The 14195-nt window shown below is 55.8% G+C and overlaps 2 protein-coding genes across 8 annotated transcripts in view; both read left to right on the forward strand.

The window, feature by feature from the left end:
• The window catches only part of EDA (ectodysplasin A), a 60063-nt gene extending 55292 nt beyond the window's left edge, over positions 1 to 4771 (forward strand). Inside the window, exons 7-8 of one of the 6 annotated variants that reach the window (XM_074551355.1) lie at positions 2078 to 2157; positions 3526 to 4771. In XM_074551355.1, the coding sequence (XP_074407456.1) occupies positions 2078 to 2157; positions 3526 to 3777 (332 nt within the window). In that variant the 3' untranslated portion in view covers positions 3778 to 4771. Of the gene's footprint in view, positions 1 to 2068; positions 2200 to 3525 lie in introns of all 6 variants that reach the window. The other 5 variants (XM_074551354.1, XM_074551352.1, XM_074551353.1 and 2 more) reach the window with 5 other exon arrangements.
• On the forward strand, positions 4377 to 14112 carry LOC102073933 (transforming growth factor beta activator LRRC32). Of its 2 annotated transcripts, none has more exons than XM_074551349.1 (2): positions 4377 to 4512; positions 9096 to 14111. In XM_074551349.1, the coding sequence occupies exon 2, from the start codon at positions 9216 to 9218 to the stop codon at positions 11031 to 11033; it is 1818 nt and encodes a 605-aa protein (XP_074407450.1). In that variant the 5' UTR covers positions 4377 to 4512; positions 9096 to 9215; the 3' UTR covers positions 11034 to 14111. The 2 variants fall into 2 exon arrangements, with proteins under 2 accessions (XP_074407450.1, XP_026650072.2); XM_026794271.2 differs by lacking the exon at positions 4377 to 4512 and adding an exon at positions 7589 to 8553 and having other exon boundaries at positions 9096 to 14112.
• The last annotated feature ends 83 nt before the right edge of the window (positions 14113 to 14195 follow it).

Raw genomic sequence — 14195 nt, forward strand, 5'->3', positions numbered from 1 at the left:
TCTCCCAGATTATCCCTGCCCTGCCCACCCCAGTAATTCTGTCCCCCTGAATCTCCCTCTCCCTGACCTCCAGGTACATCTTGTGCCTCCCCAGCCCCTCCATGACCAGGCCTTTTTTCCCCCCATTCTATTTTAAGCCCTCAGTCGATCCTTGTCCTGTCTCTTCCCCATTTGCCCATTTTCCTCCAGTTTCCCAGGAATTTAAGGCAGGGAAGACCCAGTGGTGAGAGGACACAGAGGTGTTGTCCAGCTCTTCCTGAGGTCCCCTGAGCACCTCTGTCCCTACCAACAGCCTTTAATCCCAGATCCTGCCAAGCTATTTCCCATCCACAGGCAGCTCCTCACTCTCCTCCTCCTCTTTCCCAGATCCCCATCCAAATTCTCCTCAAGTTGCTGCTCTCCCTGCCAACAGCTGGGGCTCATTCATCACCTCCTGCCTCCCTGCTCTGGCTGTGCTGGACAGGAGCTGGCTTGTCCCCTCCCTGAGTCCCCACGTGCGGCTCCCCAGGGACCACATCCATCCATCCATCCATCCTCACCCCAATCCCCGGCTGGGAGGGTCTCCTGAGGGTGGGGGCTGCAGGATCCCTGTCCATGAATTCCTGCCTCACACGTGGGATGGGGAGGGCTGGCCACTGCTCCTGTGGGAAGGCAGCTTTCCCTGTGAGCAGTGGCAGCTGGAATTTCTCATGGACAGGGATTTGTGCTTGCAGCTCCCCAGAATGAAAAGGAAACCGCCCGTTCCCAGGAACAATGTGAGGGAAAAGCTGCTGTTTGCTTACGTTCAGAAAGCAATTTTCCCTTCATGACTGGGGATGCTGAGGGTTTCCAGAGGGATAACACTGCTCTCTAAGAGCGGGAATGCCCTGTGAGTGTCCTTCCCTGCTGCTCAGGAACAATCCAGAGCTGGGAGCCAGGAATGCTGTCCAGCTGCCAGCCTGGAGAGCTCCAGCTGATGCACAGAATATTCTGAGTTGGAAGGGACTCACAAGGATCATCGAGTCCAACTCTTAAGTAAAAGGCCCATCCAGCAGGGAGAGGAGAGGCAGATGGAGACTGAGAGGAAAAGAGTGGGATTTGACAAACTGAGGCACCTACAGATATTGGCTCAGTTTGGGGCTCATAGCAAAGTCTGTCCCTAGGTTATCCCAGTAATCCCACAGGACTGGGTGGTGGATCCATAAATCCGTATATTGAGGGATTATTGTGTTGTGAGATATGATGCAATTTCCTACTTCCTTGTTATTCTGGCTTTTTGAAACCTTAGGAGTTGTAAAGGCAAAGGTTTTGTTAAAACTATCCCGATTGGAAAGTCAGGAATGGTTAGGTCAAGGAACACCTTAAATTAAAATCAATCATGGCCTCCATTTGCCTGGAGAAGAAAAATCTCCAGGGAGCCCCTTCCAGTGCCTAAAGGGACTCCAAGAGAGCTGGAGAAGGATTTTGGACAAGGGCCTGGAGTGACAGGACAAGAAGGAATGGCTTTAAGCTGAAAGGAGATAGATTTAGATGGGAAATTGGGAAAAAAATCCTTCCCTGTCAGGGTGGAGAGGCTCTGGCACAGGGTGCCCAGAGCAACTGTGGCTGCCCCATCCCTGGAAGTGTCCAAGGCCAGGCTGGACAGGGCTTGGAGCAACCTGGGATAGTGTAAGGTATCCCTGCCCATGGCAGAGGATGGAATGGGATGATTTTAAGATCCTTTTCCACCCAGACCATTCCATGATGGTTCTCTGGTGACCATTCCCATGGACACAGTAGGGAATAGGGATCAAACAAGCTCAGCTGCAGGGTCAGCAGGAGGCAGGTCCGTGTCCAGCCCTGGGATGAGCAGAGCAGGCCCTACACTGGATTTTGAGGAGAACACAGAGGGCTGGGAGGACAGGTGATCTCACAAGCCATGGTGTGTGCCTAGAGCTAGAGAGGAGTCCCTGCTCCCACTCCCTGGTGTGTAATCCTGGGTTTCCCCCTGTGAATTCCCTGCTCCCTGTGGTGCTGTGACTGTGTTTGTGTTGCTCCTGCGCTTTTCCTCCTGACGGGTACTGAGTGACCGCCGTTTTCTCATACTGAGATCTTTCAGGTGGAGTCCTCAATGACTGGTCTCGCATCACTCTGAACCCCAAGGTGTTTAAGCTGCATGCCCGCAGTGGGGAGCTGGAGGTACTGGTGGACGGCACATACTTCATCTATAGTCAGGTAGAAGTGAGTACGGTCCTAGGCTAACTCCTCCTATTCTTGTGTTCCGGTGGAAGCCTTGCATGAACCACGAGAGGGCTCCAGACAACAGACAAATGCCAGCAGCTTGTGTTCGGCTCAGGAGGGGTGTGGGGAGGAGTGTCACACCCCTGTCACCGCCAGGACACCGCCCGCCAGGGATTAGTCACTGAAAGCACACCCTACACCAGCCAGTCCCGGGTTATCCCTCCGTTTATCCAGGTCCCGACCCTTCCAAACGTCCCTGCAGGCAGGACGCTGAGCTCAGTGCTTTAAAAGACCCGAACTCTGTGGTTATTTTGGAGCTGTGTCACTCTGGAAGTACAGGACTCCCAGCCCAGGTGGTTTGGCCAGATTCCAGCCCAGGTGACTCCATTTGCCTCCCCACATTTGTGTAGCTTCTCCCCAGAACCAGCTCTGGGATGAACCGGGCCACAGATGTCAGGTGCTCTTCCATGGAATTGGTGACACGTGTCCAGTTTGGATGGGGACAGGAAATATAACTCCACATGGGCCAAAGTATAATTGTTTCACAAGATGCTGAGTGCTGGTCACAGTGTTGGACCAGGGAAGCCTCATCATTTGTAGTCCATCAAGGAGCAAAAAGGGATTCAGTGTTCAGGCAGCTCCTGCCTCCAAAAGGGCTGGATTTCCTTTCTCAGGAAGAAGCAGCTCCCTGAGACTGACTTCTCCTTGGACAGGTCTTCCTCCTGCAGCTCTTTGGAATCAGAGTGTGGGAGAGGGTTAAGTGAGGGCAAGTAGAGTCACAGGGCCTTGGAAGAAGTCTGGGAGTTCAATCAGAAAAAGCATTGTGAGGTGATTTCCTTCCAAGCTGTGGAGGTTGGGAGAGCCTTTTCCCTGTAATAGCTCGTGCCTGTGCAAGCACCGAGTCCAGTTACCCAGGAGGCAGCTCCCAGGCCACCTTAGGGCAGTTCTGATGTCACCACTAAAGGAGGCTCCTGGCACCAGAAGCAGGACTGGCCAGGTAAGTGCAAGAGGCCTTCAGTGGAATGTGTGTGTCTGGGTGTGGGGTGAGAAGCTGCTGTAGCACTCAGGGGGTCCTGCATGCCTCTGTGCAGGTGTGTGGAATAAGCAGGATGGTAGCTTAGCCTTAGGCACACGGATTCAGGGGGTTTTGCATGCTTGGGTCAGTTTGAACCGGAATAAAAGAGGCTCCTGGTTGGTTTGGGACAAGTCACCTGTGAGTGAAGGTGTTGGGGCCAGCAGGGGCTGCACACACCCCCAGGACGCTGCACTTGCTCCCCACACCCCAACCCCCTCCCTGACACCTTTCTCCCCCCTGCTTCACATCAGGTCTACTACATCAACTTCACCGATTTCGCCAGCTACGAGGTGGTGGTGGACGAGAAGCCCTTTCTGCAATGCACTCGCAGCATCGAGACCGGCAAGACCAACTTCAACACCTGCTACACGGCCGGCGTGTGCCTGCTCAAGGCCAGGCAGAAGATTGCTGTGAAGATGGTCCACGCTGACATCTCCATCAACATGAGCAAGCACACGACTTTCTTTGGGGCCATCCGCCTGGGAGATGCACCCGCGTCCTAGAGAGGAACTTGGCGTGGCCAGGGACGCCCACGGAACTGCCCAGTGCTGCTGTTCATAAAGCCTATCAGTATTTCAGGGGTTCTGTAATCCGGCCATAAAGGAAACTGATCCAGAGCTATTTATTCCTATATGTGAATGCAGGAAGCACAATTGTCCTCTGTGACTCGCGGGGAGACTCGGATCAAACCAAAAAGCTGGTGGGGAGAGCGTTGTGAGGAGGAAAGGCTGTTGGGTGTGCCTTGTCTCAGTATTTCAAGTATTACTGCACTGATACTCTGCTCTGTGACCTTCACACGAGGCTTGCTGGGAGAGCTGGGGGCTCTGCTCGGATGTTGGCGCTGGCAGGAGCATCCCGGGCAGGAGGGAGCAGGAGGACACGGACTCCTGTCCCCAAATCCCAGCCAGGCTCCTGCATGTGCACGCTAACCACAGCCAGGAAGGGGGTTCTGGCTCCCTAACTTCCCAGGGGGAGCTGGAAGGGCTGGGGGGCGAGGAGAGGTGCGTGAGACAGGGTCAGTGGTGTTTACATTCATCCTCAGGAGGAGGAGGAGGAAAAGTGCCTCGACCTAGAGCTTGGAAGCAAAAGCAGGAAGTGCGAGAGGAAGAGGAGTAACTAGAGCAGGCTTAGCAGATAGGAAACTGCCTCCACATTCCAGAAACCACCAAATCCCAAAGAAAACGCCGATTCCCGGGTCCAGGCCTCTGCTCCTTTCAGCTCCTGCCCTTACCCCAGAGGTAACCTTGCCCCAGCGGGGGCTGCCTTCAAGTACTGCTGCTGTTACAGCAAGTTGAGTTGGGTTGGGGGTATTTTGGTTTTGTTTTGTTTTTTTTTTTTTTTTTTGTTTTGTTTTGTTTTGTTTGGGGGGGGGAATTTTGTTTTGTTCTTTTTAATTAATATTTTGCAAACCAGAACACATTTCTACAGGCTTCACCGAGCCACGTAGAGCAGCCACAAGTACTTGTGACAACACTCGGAGGAAGTTTGTTATGTTTAAGAATAAAATATTCAAACAGGAGATTTTTTTTTTCTGTTTTAATAGCAACTGTCCTGCTTTTAGATGTGGTTTTTAGCCTTCCTCCCCCCACTCCTTTCCTTTTGGCACCCTTCTACCTAAAATAAGTGGTGATGGAGACTTTAGCAAAGGAAAAAAAATGGGATTTTAAAATCCGGTCCAGCATGAAGTCACCACTTTTTCTTTTCTCTGAGCCCTGCTGAGTCTAGTCATAACTTGATTTCTGGTGACTAATAGAGGAGCTGGGACACTATTGTTTCTTTTGGCTTCTTGAGCAACTCTGTCCCGTTACCTCCCCTCAGCTGGGGAGACCTAAAGCCATAAGATGCTCTGAGCCATAAGAGGCACAAATTGCTCTGTTGTCTCAGCGCTTGGCTCACACTTGCTCAGCTTGGTTGGGGTTTTGTTTCCCTGTGTTTCTTTCCAGAGCCTGTTTGTTCTTTCAAGAGGGGAGTGAAGTTGCAGCTTGTGTAGAAATGGGACAAATCCCAAAGTGACATCTTCAGCCTGGAGCAGGGAAGGTTTTGGGGACCTCAGTGCCTCAAGGGGCTCCAGGAGAGCTGGAGAGGGGCTTTGCACAAGCGCCTGGAGTGACAGGAGAATGGGAAATGGCTCCCTACTGCCAGAGGGCAGGGATAGATGGGACATTGGGAAGGAATCCTTCCCTGTGATGATGCTGAGGTCCTGGCACAGGGAAAGATGTCCCTGGATCCCTGGAAGTGTCCAAGGCCAGGTTGGACTGGGCTTGAGCAACCTGGGGTAGTGGGAGCTGTCCCTGCCCAGGGCAGGGTGTGGAACTGTTTGATCCATAAGATCTCCCAGCCCAATCCTGTGATTCCATGCTCCTGGTGCTGGCTCCATGCGGAGGTGGCTCGTGGTCACCTGCAGGGTGTGGGAGGGACGCGTCCCAGCGCTGTGCCGTGGCCACAGAGGGTCCGCCCTGCCTGGAGCATTCCTGGCTCCAGCCCTAGCGAGTGATGTCCCTTGCCAAGTGTTGCAGTTATTGGGAGACAAAAATTCCTCGGGGCAGCAGCGTTGGCCGCGGCCTCGCTATTCACAGGAGCCGTGCACTTCGGGAAACAACTGCGTGACAAATGGGCTGCTCTGCCTTTTTAGTGGCTTCTCCTCCCTTCAGCCTCGACATGTGGGATGGGCAAGAGCCTTGGGGGCTCTTCACTGGGCTTTGTGGTTTTCTTTCCTTTCAAATGGATTAAGAGGGACATGTTCCTGTGACAAGAATGAAGCGGGACAACTGTGTACAGTGAGAACATGAAGCAAATCGTTAACAGGATTGCTTTAGAACAGGCCTGAGCAGCAAGGCTGGGGGCAGCCATAAATAACAGGGGGTTGGGAGAGCCAGGGATGGAGTTTGCATTCCTTGTCCCCCACTGGCAGGATCTGGGATGTGGTCCATGGCTGTGGGCAGGGGGAGGCAGAGGGAGAATCCCTTTGCTCTGTAAAAGGCCAGTGTTGCTGTCCCCTGTGGTGTGTGCTTGGGATGTTGGAGGAGAGCAGAAGAGGAGGATATTTCTTCCCGGTGCATGCTTGGGGTGCAGGAGGGAGCAACTCCTTCATGGAATGTGTTAACAGGCTTTTTCTGGTGCTCACACTAACCAAAGTGTGAGCTGGAGATGTGGACTTGGGTCTGGCTGCAGGTGGCCTTGGCAAACACAGCTCTTTCCTTGTCTTGGTGTTCCTGGTGGGATGTCCCTCCCCAGCCACACCAGGAGCTCGCATGGAAGGTCTGTATGGCCACAGCAGAGTGTTGGCTGTGCTTTGTGAGGGAACAGCTCGTCCTTCAGGGGTGGGAGAGCCATGGTCCCCTCACTGGGATCAGAGCTGCTCAGGAGCCCAATGCCCTGGGAATGCAGGGAAGGAAGGGCAGATCCTATGGACTTGGATAACCAGGTATCCTGCTCCCAAACAGCCAGGCTGGAGCCCATCACCCACGGCAGAGGTGTGACTTGGGCAGGAGGTTCTGCCCCTGCTTCCTCCACACCTCAGTCCTGCTGCTCGTTCCTCACATCCTTTGGAGACTGCTCCCACAAAAGCCTCAGTGGGAGCAGGGAACTTCTCCGACAGAGCCAGCATGGAGGGCAGGAAGGCCAAGAAGCACAAGGGAGCTGGTTTCTCCCTGCTCAGGCCGTGTGGTTCACTCTGCCTTTATCACAATCCAAGAGCAGCCTCGGTGTTTGCCGGCTCTGATCCACACCCGGCGCTCCCACCAAGTGAGTTCACAGCCCTGGGATGCAAATGCCCAGGGATTCTCTGCAGAAGTCCCTGCTCCACATCAGGGACTTTTCAGCTGCTGACAGGGGCTGTGTCACCGTGCAGAGCCACGTCCAGCAGTCGGGGTGTGCAGGGGGACAGGCTGGGCTTCCCCGGGCGTGGCAGGGCCGGATGTGCCGGTTCTGCTTCGGGGGTCACCCAGAGGTCGGTGTTTCCCTGGCAGGAGCTCACATCTGCACAGATGTGCCGTGTACACCACGGGGCAGCAGCCCAAAACGCCGTCCCTGGCCTGTCCCCACTGTTCTGCCTGGCCTGGATGCTGGGGACACACGGCCAGCTCAAGGCTGAGTCACATCCTGGGCTGACAGTGTCCCCCACCATGCTGACTATCAGAGGGGTAACTCAGTTGTGTAACTCTGTGTGTGTGTGTGTGTGTATATATATATATATAATTTATATTTATTTATGTATTTTATGTCTATATACTATTTTTTTCCTGCCAGACACCTCCAGGATTAGAGCATGAGCTCTGCGGCTGAAACTTCACATCCTTTCAGTAGCCTGAGCTGCTCCTTCGCATGCAATTAGCCACCCTGAGCCAAAAAAACCCCGCAAACTGTGCATTTTGGAGAGTGCCCCGTGAAGCATGGGGGGGCGTGTCCCCAGGGAGTGTGTCAGCACTAGGTGGCACAAGGACACGGAGATACCATCACCAAAAAAGTGTCCCTGTGGGTGGGGCACAGCTCCGGGCGCACAGATCCCACCTGGAGCTGCCGCCGGGACAGTTCCCTTCTGTTCCTGCCCTGGGCGAGGAGGTGACCCGGCAGCCCAGGTGGGGACACGGGGTGTGACAGCAGGAGGAGGAGGAGGAGGAGGGGGATTCCAGCTTTGCACATCCCAGGGGAAGAGCCCTGGGAAGCTGTTGTTTCCCGAGAGGCAGAGTCCCCTGGGCTGGGCTGCGCTGGGATGGGGAGGGACTGTCACTGCCTGGGTGTGACAGTCGGGTGATCCCACAGCCAGGAGCTGTCCCTGGCTCAGGATGGCTGCAGAGCCCTCGCCAGCTGCCCCTGCTGTCCCGGGAGACGGCACATCCTCCCCCTGGCACAGGGAAACTCCCCCAAACCCTCTCAGCTTTCCAGTGCCACCTCTGCCTCCTGGCATTTGATGTCACAGCGAGTCCAGCCGGTCACCTGAGCTCCCTCCTCCCCATCCTGCCGTTTCTCTTTCCCTTCCCTGTGGCTTTGTGCCGTTTTTCCCCCTCTGCGAGCTGATGTCTTTCTTTTCCCACTTCCGTAGCTACGAACACCCACATGCCTTATCTCCTTCCCCCATCCCATCCTGAAGCCTATTTATACAGAGCCTGGCTCCTGCCCAGCCTGCCAGCGACGCCGCAGGAGCGGGACGGGGCTGGCAGCGCCCGCAGCCCAACATGCTCTGGGCTGCACGGGGATGTTTCCTGCTCTGCCTGCTCCCGTCCATCCTCAGAGCCCGGGCTAGCCCCGAGACCAGGCCCAGCTCCCCCCTGTGCCAGCAGGTAAGGCTGTATTCCAAGGAGCACCTGGGCTGGGATGGCTCCAGCAGCGTGGCTGGGGCTGCCAGCATCGCCCTGGGTCTCCTCCCTGTGGCTCTCACCTCCCTCCAGCCCCCATCTCTTTAACTTTCCCAGCTTTTCCTCTGTTTTCCTGCCTTGGAGCTGGTTTCCTGTGAGGTGGTCCCCGGCATCCAGCTGCTCCCACGTCCCTGCCATGCCTGAGGTGCTCAGAGGATGGAGTGCAGGGATTCCAGTGAGGCAGCTGGGAGCCTGGATGGGGATCAGCAGGTTTCTGTCTCCCCAGAAAAAAGTCAGCTGCTCCCATCCAGGTTTCCAACTCCAGAGGAAACTGGAGCGAGAGGAAAGGTGGAGCCTACACATTGCCCTTCTTCTGCCTAGACAGGGATGCTCTGGACCAGCTGGGCTTGGGAAGGGGGAGCAGTGCTCATTCCCACTTCTCATGCCCATCTTGGACAGCAGCTGGCCTGCCTGGAGCTGTGGTTTGTAGCCCCCTCCTCATTCACACCTCTCCTGTCTCTCCACAGAGCCCCACGAAGGTGTCTTGCAAAGGAGTCGGCCTGCAGAAATTTCCCAAGGAGCTTGGCAAAGGAATTAAGTACCTTGAACTCTCCAACAACTTCATCCAAAACCTGTCAGGCAGCAACATGCCAGGATTTGGGCAGCTGGAGTACCTGGATGTGTGCTTCAACCAGCTGGAATCCGTGTCAGCCACCGCCCTGGCTGAGCTGCCTCGGCTGCGCTCACTGCTCCTGGGCTCAAACCACCTGGACCGGAATTACTTGGCTAACGGGGAAGCTTTCCATCTGCTCAGGAATATAGAGGTCCTGGACCTGTCTGTGAATAACTTGGAGAGCCACATGGCCAGCTGGTACATCAGCAACCTCACCAGCCTGAGGGTGCTGGATCTCTCTGGGAACATGATGACCAAGCTGCAGGCAGGGACCTTCCGGAGCTCACCGCGGCTGCGCCAGCTCGACCTCAGCCACAACTACATCAGGGAGATCCAGGAGGGAACTTTTGAGCCTCTGGAAGAGCTGGAGGTGCTGAACTTGGCTTTGAATTCCCTCCACTGTATCTCTGGCTTCAGCCTCACACAGCTGCAAGTTTTAAACCTCAGCCACAACACCCTGGAGCTCTTCTCCGAGGAGGAGGGAGCGGAGCCCTACCTGCTCCGAGTGCTCGACTTGAGCCATAACAGACTCCTCTCTTTCCCAGAGCTCCCCAGAGCCCATGATCTCACACACTTAAACCTCTCCAACAACCTCATTTCTTCCCTGCTCCCAGGCTCACCCCATCCCTGGGAGTTTGTCCTGCCCTACAAGGAGATGCAGAGGTTCAACAGGACTGTGCGTCCTGTGGCCGCTCTGACACACGTGGCTGACCTGGATCTCAGCAATAACCGCCTGAAGCTGTTCCCATTTTCCTTCTTCCACAGCCTGGGCTCCCTGCACAGCCTCAGCCTGGCAAGGAACTGCCTTCAGGACGTGGCCAGGGAGTCTGTCACCAATGGCACGGAGCTGTCTGTGCGCTCGCTGGACCTCCACAGCAACGCGCTCCGTGTGCTGCCACGCTGGTTCTTCGATTCCCTGCCTCACCTGGAATCCATGAATCTGGGCTCCAACAGCCTCCAGCCTTGTGAGAGCCAGGGGACTGACCAGGGAAGGGATTTCCAAGGGGATTCTCACACGTCAGCCCCCGGAGACACCTGCACCCCCTTCTACAACGTGCCTCACTTGAAGCACCTGAGCCTGTCCAAGAACAACATCTCCAGGCTGCACCCCCACGCCTTCAGTGGGACCCCACTGCTCTCCCTGGACCTGTCAGCAAACAGGGACTTGTCCATGCCCATGGGAGCGCTGGCAGGGCTGGAGCTGTCCCTGCAGGAGCTCTCTCTGAGGGACAACCAGATGGACGAGGTAGCGCTGCCCTGCCTGGGCACGCTCCGAGTGCTGGACCTGTCAGGCAACCACCTGAGCCTGCTGCCCACGGGGCTTTCCTGCTCCCCTCTGCAGAGCCTGGATGTTCGGAATAACAACCTGCAGGCCTTGGGAGCGGTCAGGAGCTGGTCCCACAGCCTGAGGGCCGTGTCTGTGGCTGGCAACCCCTGGAGCTGCTGCTCGCTGGGCTGGCTGGACACACTGCGTGCGGCCGGCGTGGCCGTGCCCGACCTGCGCCAGGCCCGCTGCCTCTTCCAGGAGCACGGCCGGAACATCTCGGCCAGGATCATCGGCACTCCCCGGTGGAACTGTCCCCAGCCCGAGGGCACTGCCTCCCTGGCTCTGTTGGTGGTCCTGGTGGGCCTTTTCCTCCTCGGTGCCTGGGTGTTCTGCCTCCTGAGGAAAGGCCGGAGGGCTGTGGGATGTGCAGGACTGGAGAGCAACAGGGTGGGAGTGTCCCAGCCCCACCCCAAAGGACAGGGGCCAGCCGAGGAGAGGCCACCTGACAGCATCACCAAAGTGTAGCCCAGAGCTGCAGCCATCGGTCAGAACTCTAATTATTATTATTAATAATATTAATATTAATAATATTATTGTGGTTGAAGTCTCGTTGGTTACCTGCGTGATTTGTGACAGGAGCGTGGTGGGTGCTGGGCTCTGAGCCACCTCCTCTTCTCCAGAAGGGTCATTCCCTGTCCTCTGTGATCCCTGCCAGAAATTAAATATGGCATTTGGGGTGCCATCACACATTCCCATCTCTCAGCACAGGAAAAGAACTGCTGCCAGGGCACCCCCTTTCCTCCACATCACACTCAGCTGGATGGGAATTGTCTCCATTGGGGCCACCTGGCTGTTTCCCAGCTAGCCCAGCAGCCCCTTTAAAATGATTTAATAGCTCTGCTAACACCCTGCTGCTGCTCCTGAAGCATTCCCTAATCCAGGAAGGAGCAGGAGGGAATGGGAATGGTGCCTGGTGGTGGCTCACAGTGCTGGGGTGGGGAGGGGGTTTCTGTGTCCACCTCTCTGCTGCCTTTCCTTGCTGTGGATGCTGGGAGGAATTCCACCCTGTCCTCACCCACTGGGACGGTGGGAATGGGAGAAGTGGGGCTCTGTGCTGTCCCTGCTGGCACAAGATGTCCCACCCTCAGTGCCAGGACCCCCGAGGTGACGGTGGCAGAGACAGCTGGTCCCAGCACGAGGTAAGTGCTGCCCAAATTGTGGTCCTGGGTGGATTTGGCACGCTCTGAACATCCCCCAAAGCCAGGGATGATCCAGGGGCTCAGACCCCAGCATGGCAAGGCAGCAGGAGGAGGTGTTGAGTGGGATTGTCACTGTGTGCTGGTGTCCATCTTCCCCTTGAGTGATCTGTCCATCTTCCCTGGGCAAAGTGGGAGCACCTGAAGGGCCGGGCCAACTCTAGGAAATACAAAACTGAGGCTGCAGTGAAACCTTTAACGTTTCACATCCATTTGGTTCTACCTTGGAAGTCCCCAGCTGGGCCCAGTCACCTCCACACACCTGGTGGGTTGGAGCTGTGGGGGCAAAAGGGCTTGGAAGTTACTTAAAATCCCAACTGCTTCATTTTCTTCCTGTTTTTTTCATTCAAGCTTATCATGGTTTTACTGGGAAGCAGAAAGGGCATTTTTGGTGTAAAATATATCCGGGCTTCAGCTTCCTGTCCTTGCTGGGCACACGGCTCCAGGCCCCCCAGTGACTTTGGTGGCCCCCACATTTCCACCTCTGCCTCAGTTTCCCTCTGATGCAGAGCTCTGTGCCCTGTCACAGTGCATAGCTATGGCAGGGGAGCCTGTCACTGTGTGTCACCACCCTGCAGGACCCTGGGGACAGGAGGGAACCCAGCCTCCTGCTCCAGGGCTGCTGTTTGCTGGATCTCCAGCTCCCACACCCCTTCCCCTGAACTCCTGTTCCCGTGTCCCTTTCAAGTCACAAAAGGGTCCTGTGTCACAGCCACCACAACCCTTGTCTGCTCTCATTTTGATGCTCCCTGGCTCCATCCCCAGTGCTGTCCCCACCTGATGTCCCTGGGCAGCCACAGCCAGCTGGGCTCTGAGTGTCCCAGGAGCTGCTGTGCCCACCTGGGGCTTCTCCCCAGCACTGTCCCCTGTCCCTGGGTGACACCTGAGCTGCAGGGGCAGGGACCTGCTCCCCGAGTGTCCCCAGGTGAGCTCAGACTGTCCCTGGGGCAGGGACCTGCTCCCCCAGTGTCCCCAGGTGAGCTCAGACTGTCCCTGGGGCAGGATTTGCTTTTCCAGTGCTGGGACAGCAGCTGGGGGAGCTCAGCCCATCCTGATCCATCCTCCTGCCCCAGCGCTCGGTGACATTGCAGGGACACTTCGGTGCCCAAACTGCCTTCCCTGGGTGTTCCTGGTGCATTTTGGTGGCATCTGCTCCTCGTTTCACCCTTTCCCAGGCTGTATCACGGGAGATGTCCTGGCTTTGTGCTGCTCCCACCAGCGTTAAGCCGGGAGCTGGGGACGGGCGGGGACACTGGGGACGGGCGGGGACACCGCGTACCACCGGGTGCTCAGGGACACCATGCGCTGCCGGCACTCGGTGCCAGGCGCTGCCTCGGGCACCCTGAGTGTCCCCAGCCGTGTTTGTGTCCCCGCGGAGCCGCAGCTGGCGGGGGTTGACCCCTTCAGGGCAGTGGCACTTGGGGACAGCGGCTGCTGATGCTGGAGTGTCTCTGGGGACTGAAGCATCTGCTGGAAAATGCACTGAAAATAGAGGGGGAGAATCCTGGGGCTGGTTTTACCCCACAGAAAGAAAGCTCCCAAATAACTAGGCTTGATCTCAGAGGATTTTTCCAACCCTAAGAGTTCTGTGCAGCCCAGGGTAAGGGGGGAAGAGGGGGAACTCCCCAGGCTGAGGAGGGGCTGTGAAGGTGTGGAAAATGAGCCAGGGCAGTGGTGTTGGGTTATCACCATTATTGGTGTCTGTGTGCTTTCCTGCCTCAAAGCAGAACAGGATTCCGGGTTGTGCTCCCATGGATTTACCAAGAATTTAATCCCTCTTCCAGCCCCAGGAGCAGCTTGGCCAGGAGCAGGACATGAGGTGAGCCTGTGCTGGCCCAGGGTGGGACAATGAGGTGGCACCAACCCACGTTTGTGTCCCCAGAACCAGCGCGAGGACAAGAGAAACACGGGGTCTGTGCTGAGCTCTGCTCTGCTGCTCATCCGGAGCTTCCCGTGCTTTAGGGGAAATGGTTTCCCTATCCCAGGCATGTCTTGGCATCTCCAGTGTTTTCTTGATCCAGAAGGAGGGCAAAAGATCTGTAGAATATTAAATTTTGAACAAATAAAGCGGCGATGCCAAAAATGTTGCATTTTCGTGTCAGGCTGGAAGGCGGCAAGAGTGTAAATTTCGGTCTGACAAAAAAAGCAGCAGTGATTAAAATGTTGTGACCATTGACAAATTTTCTAGAGAACTGGTTGAGAAATCCAGCAAAACTCATTCTTTCCAGTGGAAAGCCTTCACATTTCCCTGGATCTGCATTTTCAAAGAAGAATAGATTTTTATCAAGAATTTCCACCGAGCTGTTTCACTAACCCAGGCGGAAATTACCTTCCCTCAACTCCCTTCAATTACAGCAGCTTTGCTTTTCCCTTTTTGCTTGGTTTCTTTATTTTCCCTTTTCCCTCTTTTTTTTTTTTTTGGGGGGGGGGT

The sequence above is a fragment of the Zonotrichia albicollis genome, chromosome 14, assembly GCF_047830755.1.
Source record: "Zonotrichia albicollis isolate bZonAlb1 chromosome 14, bZonAlb1.hap1, whole genome shotgun sequence".
NCBI lineage: Eukaryota > Metazoa > Chordata > Aves > Passeriformes > Passerellidae > Zonotrichia > Zonotrichia albicollis.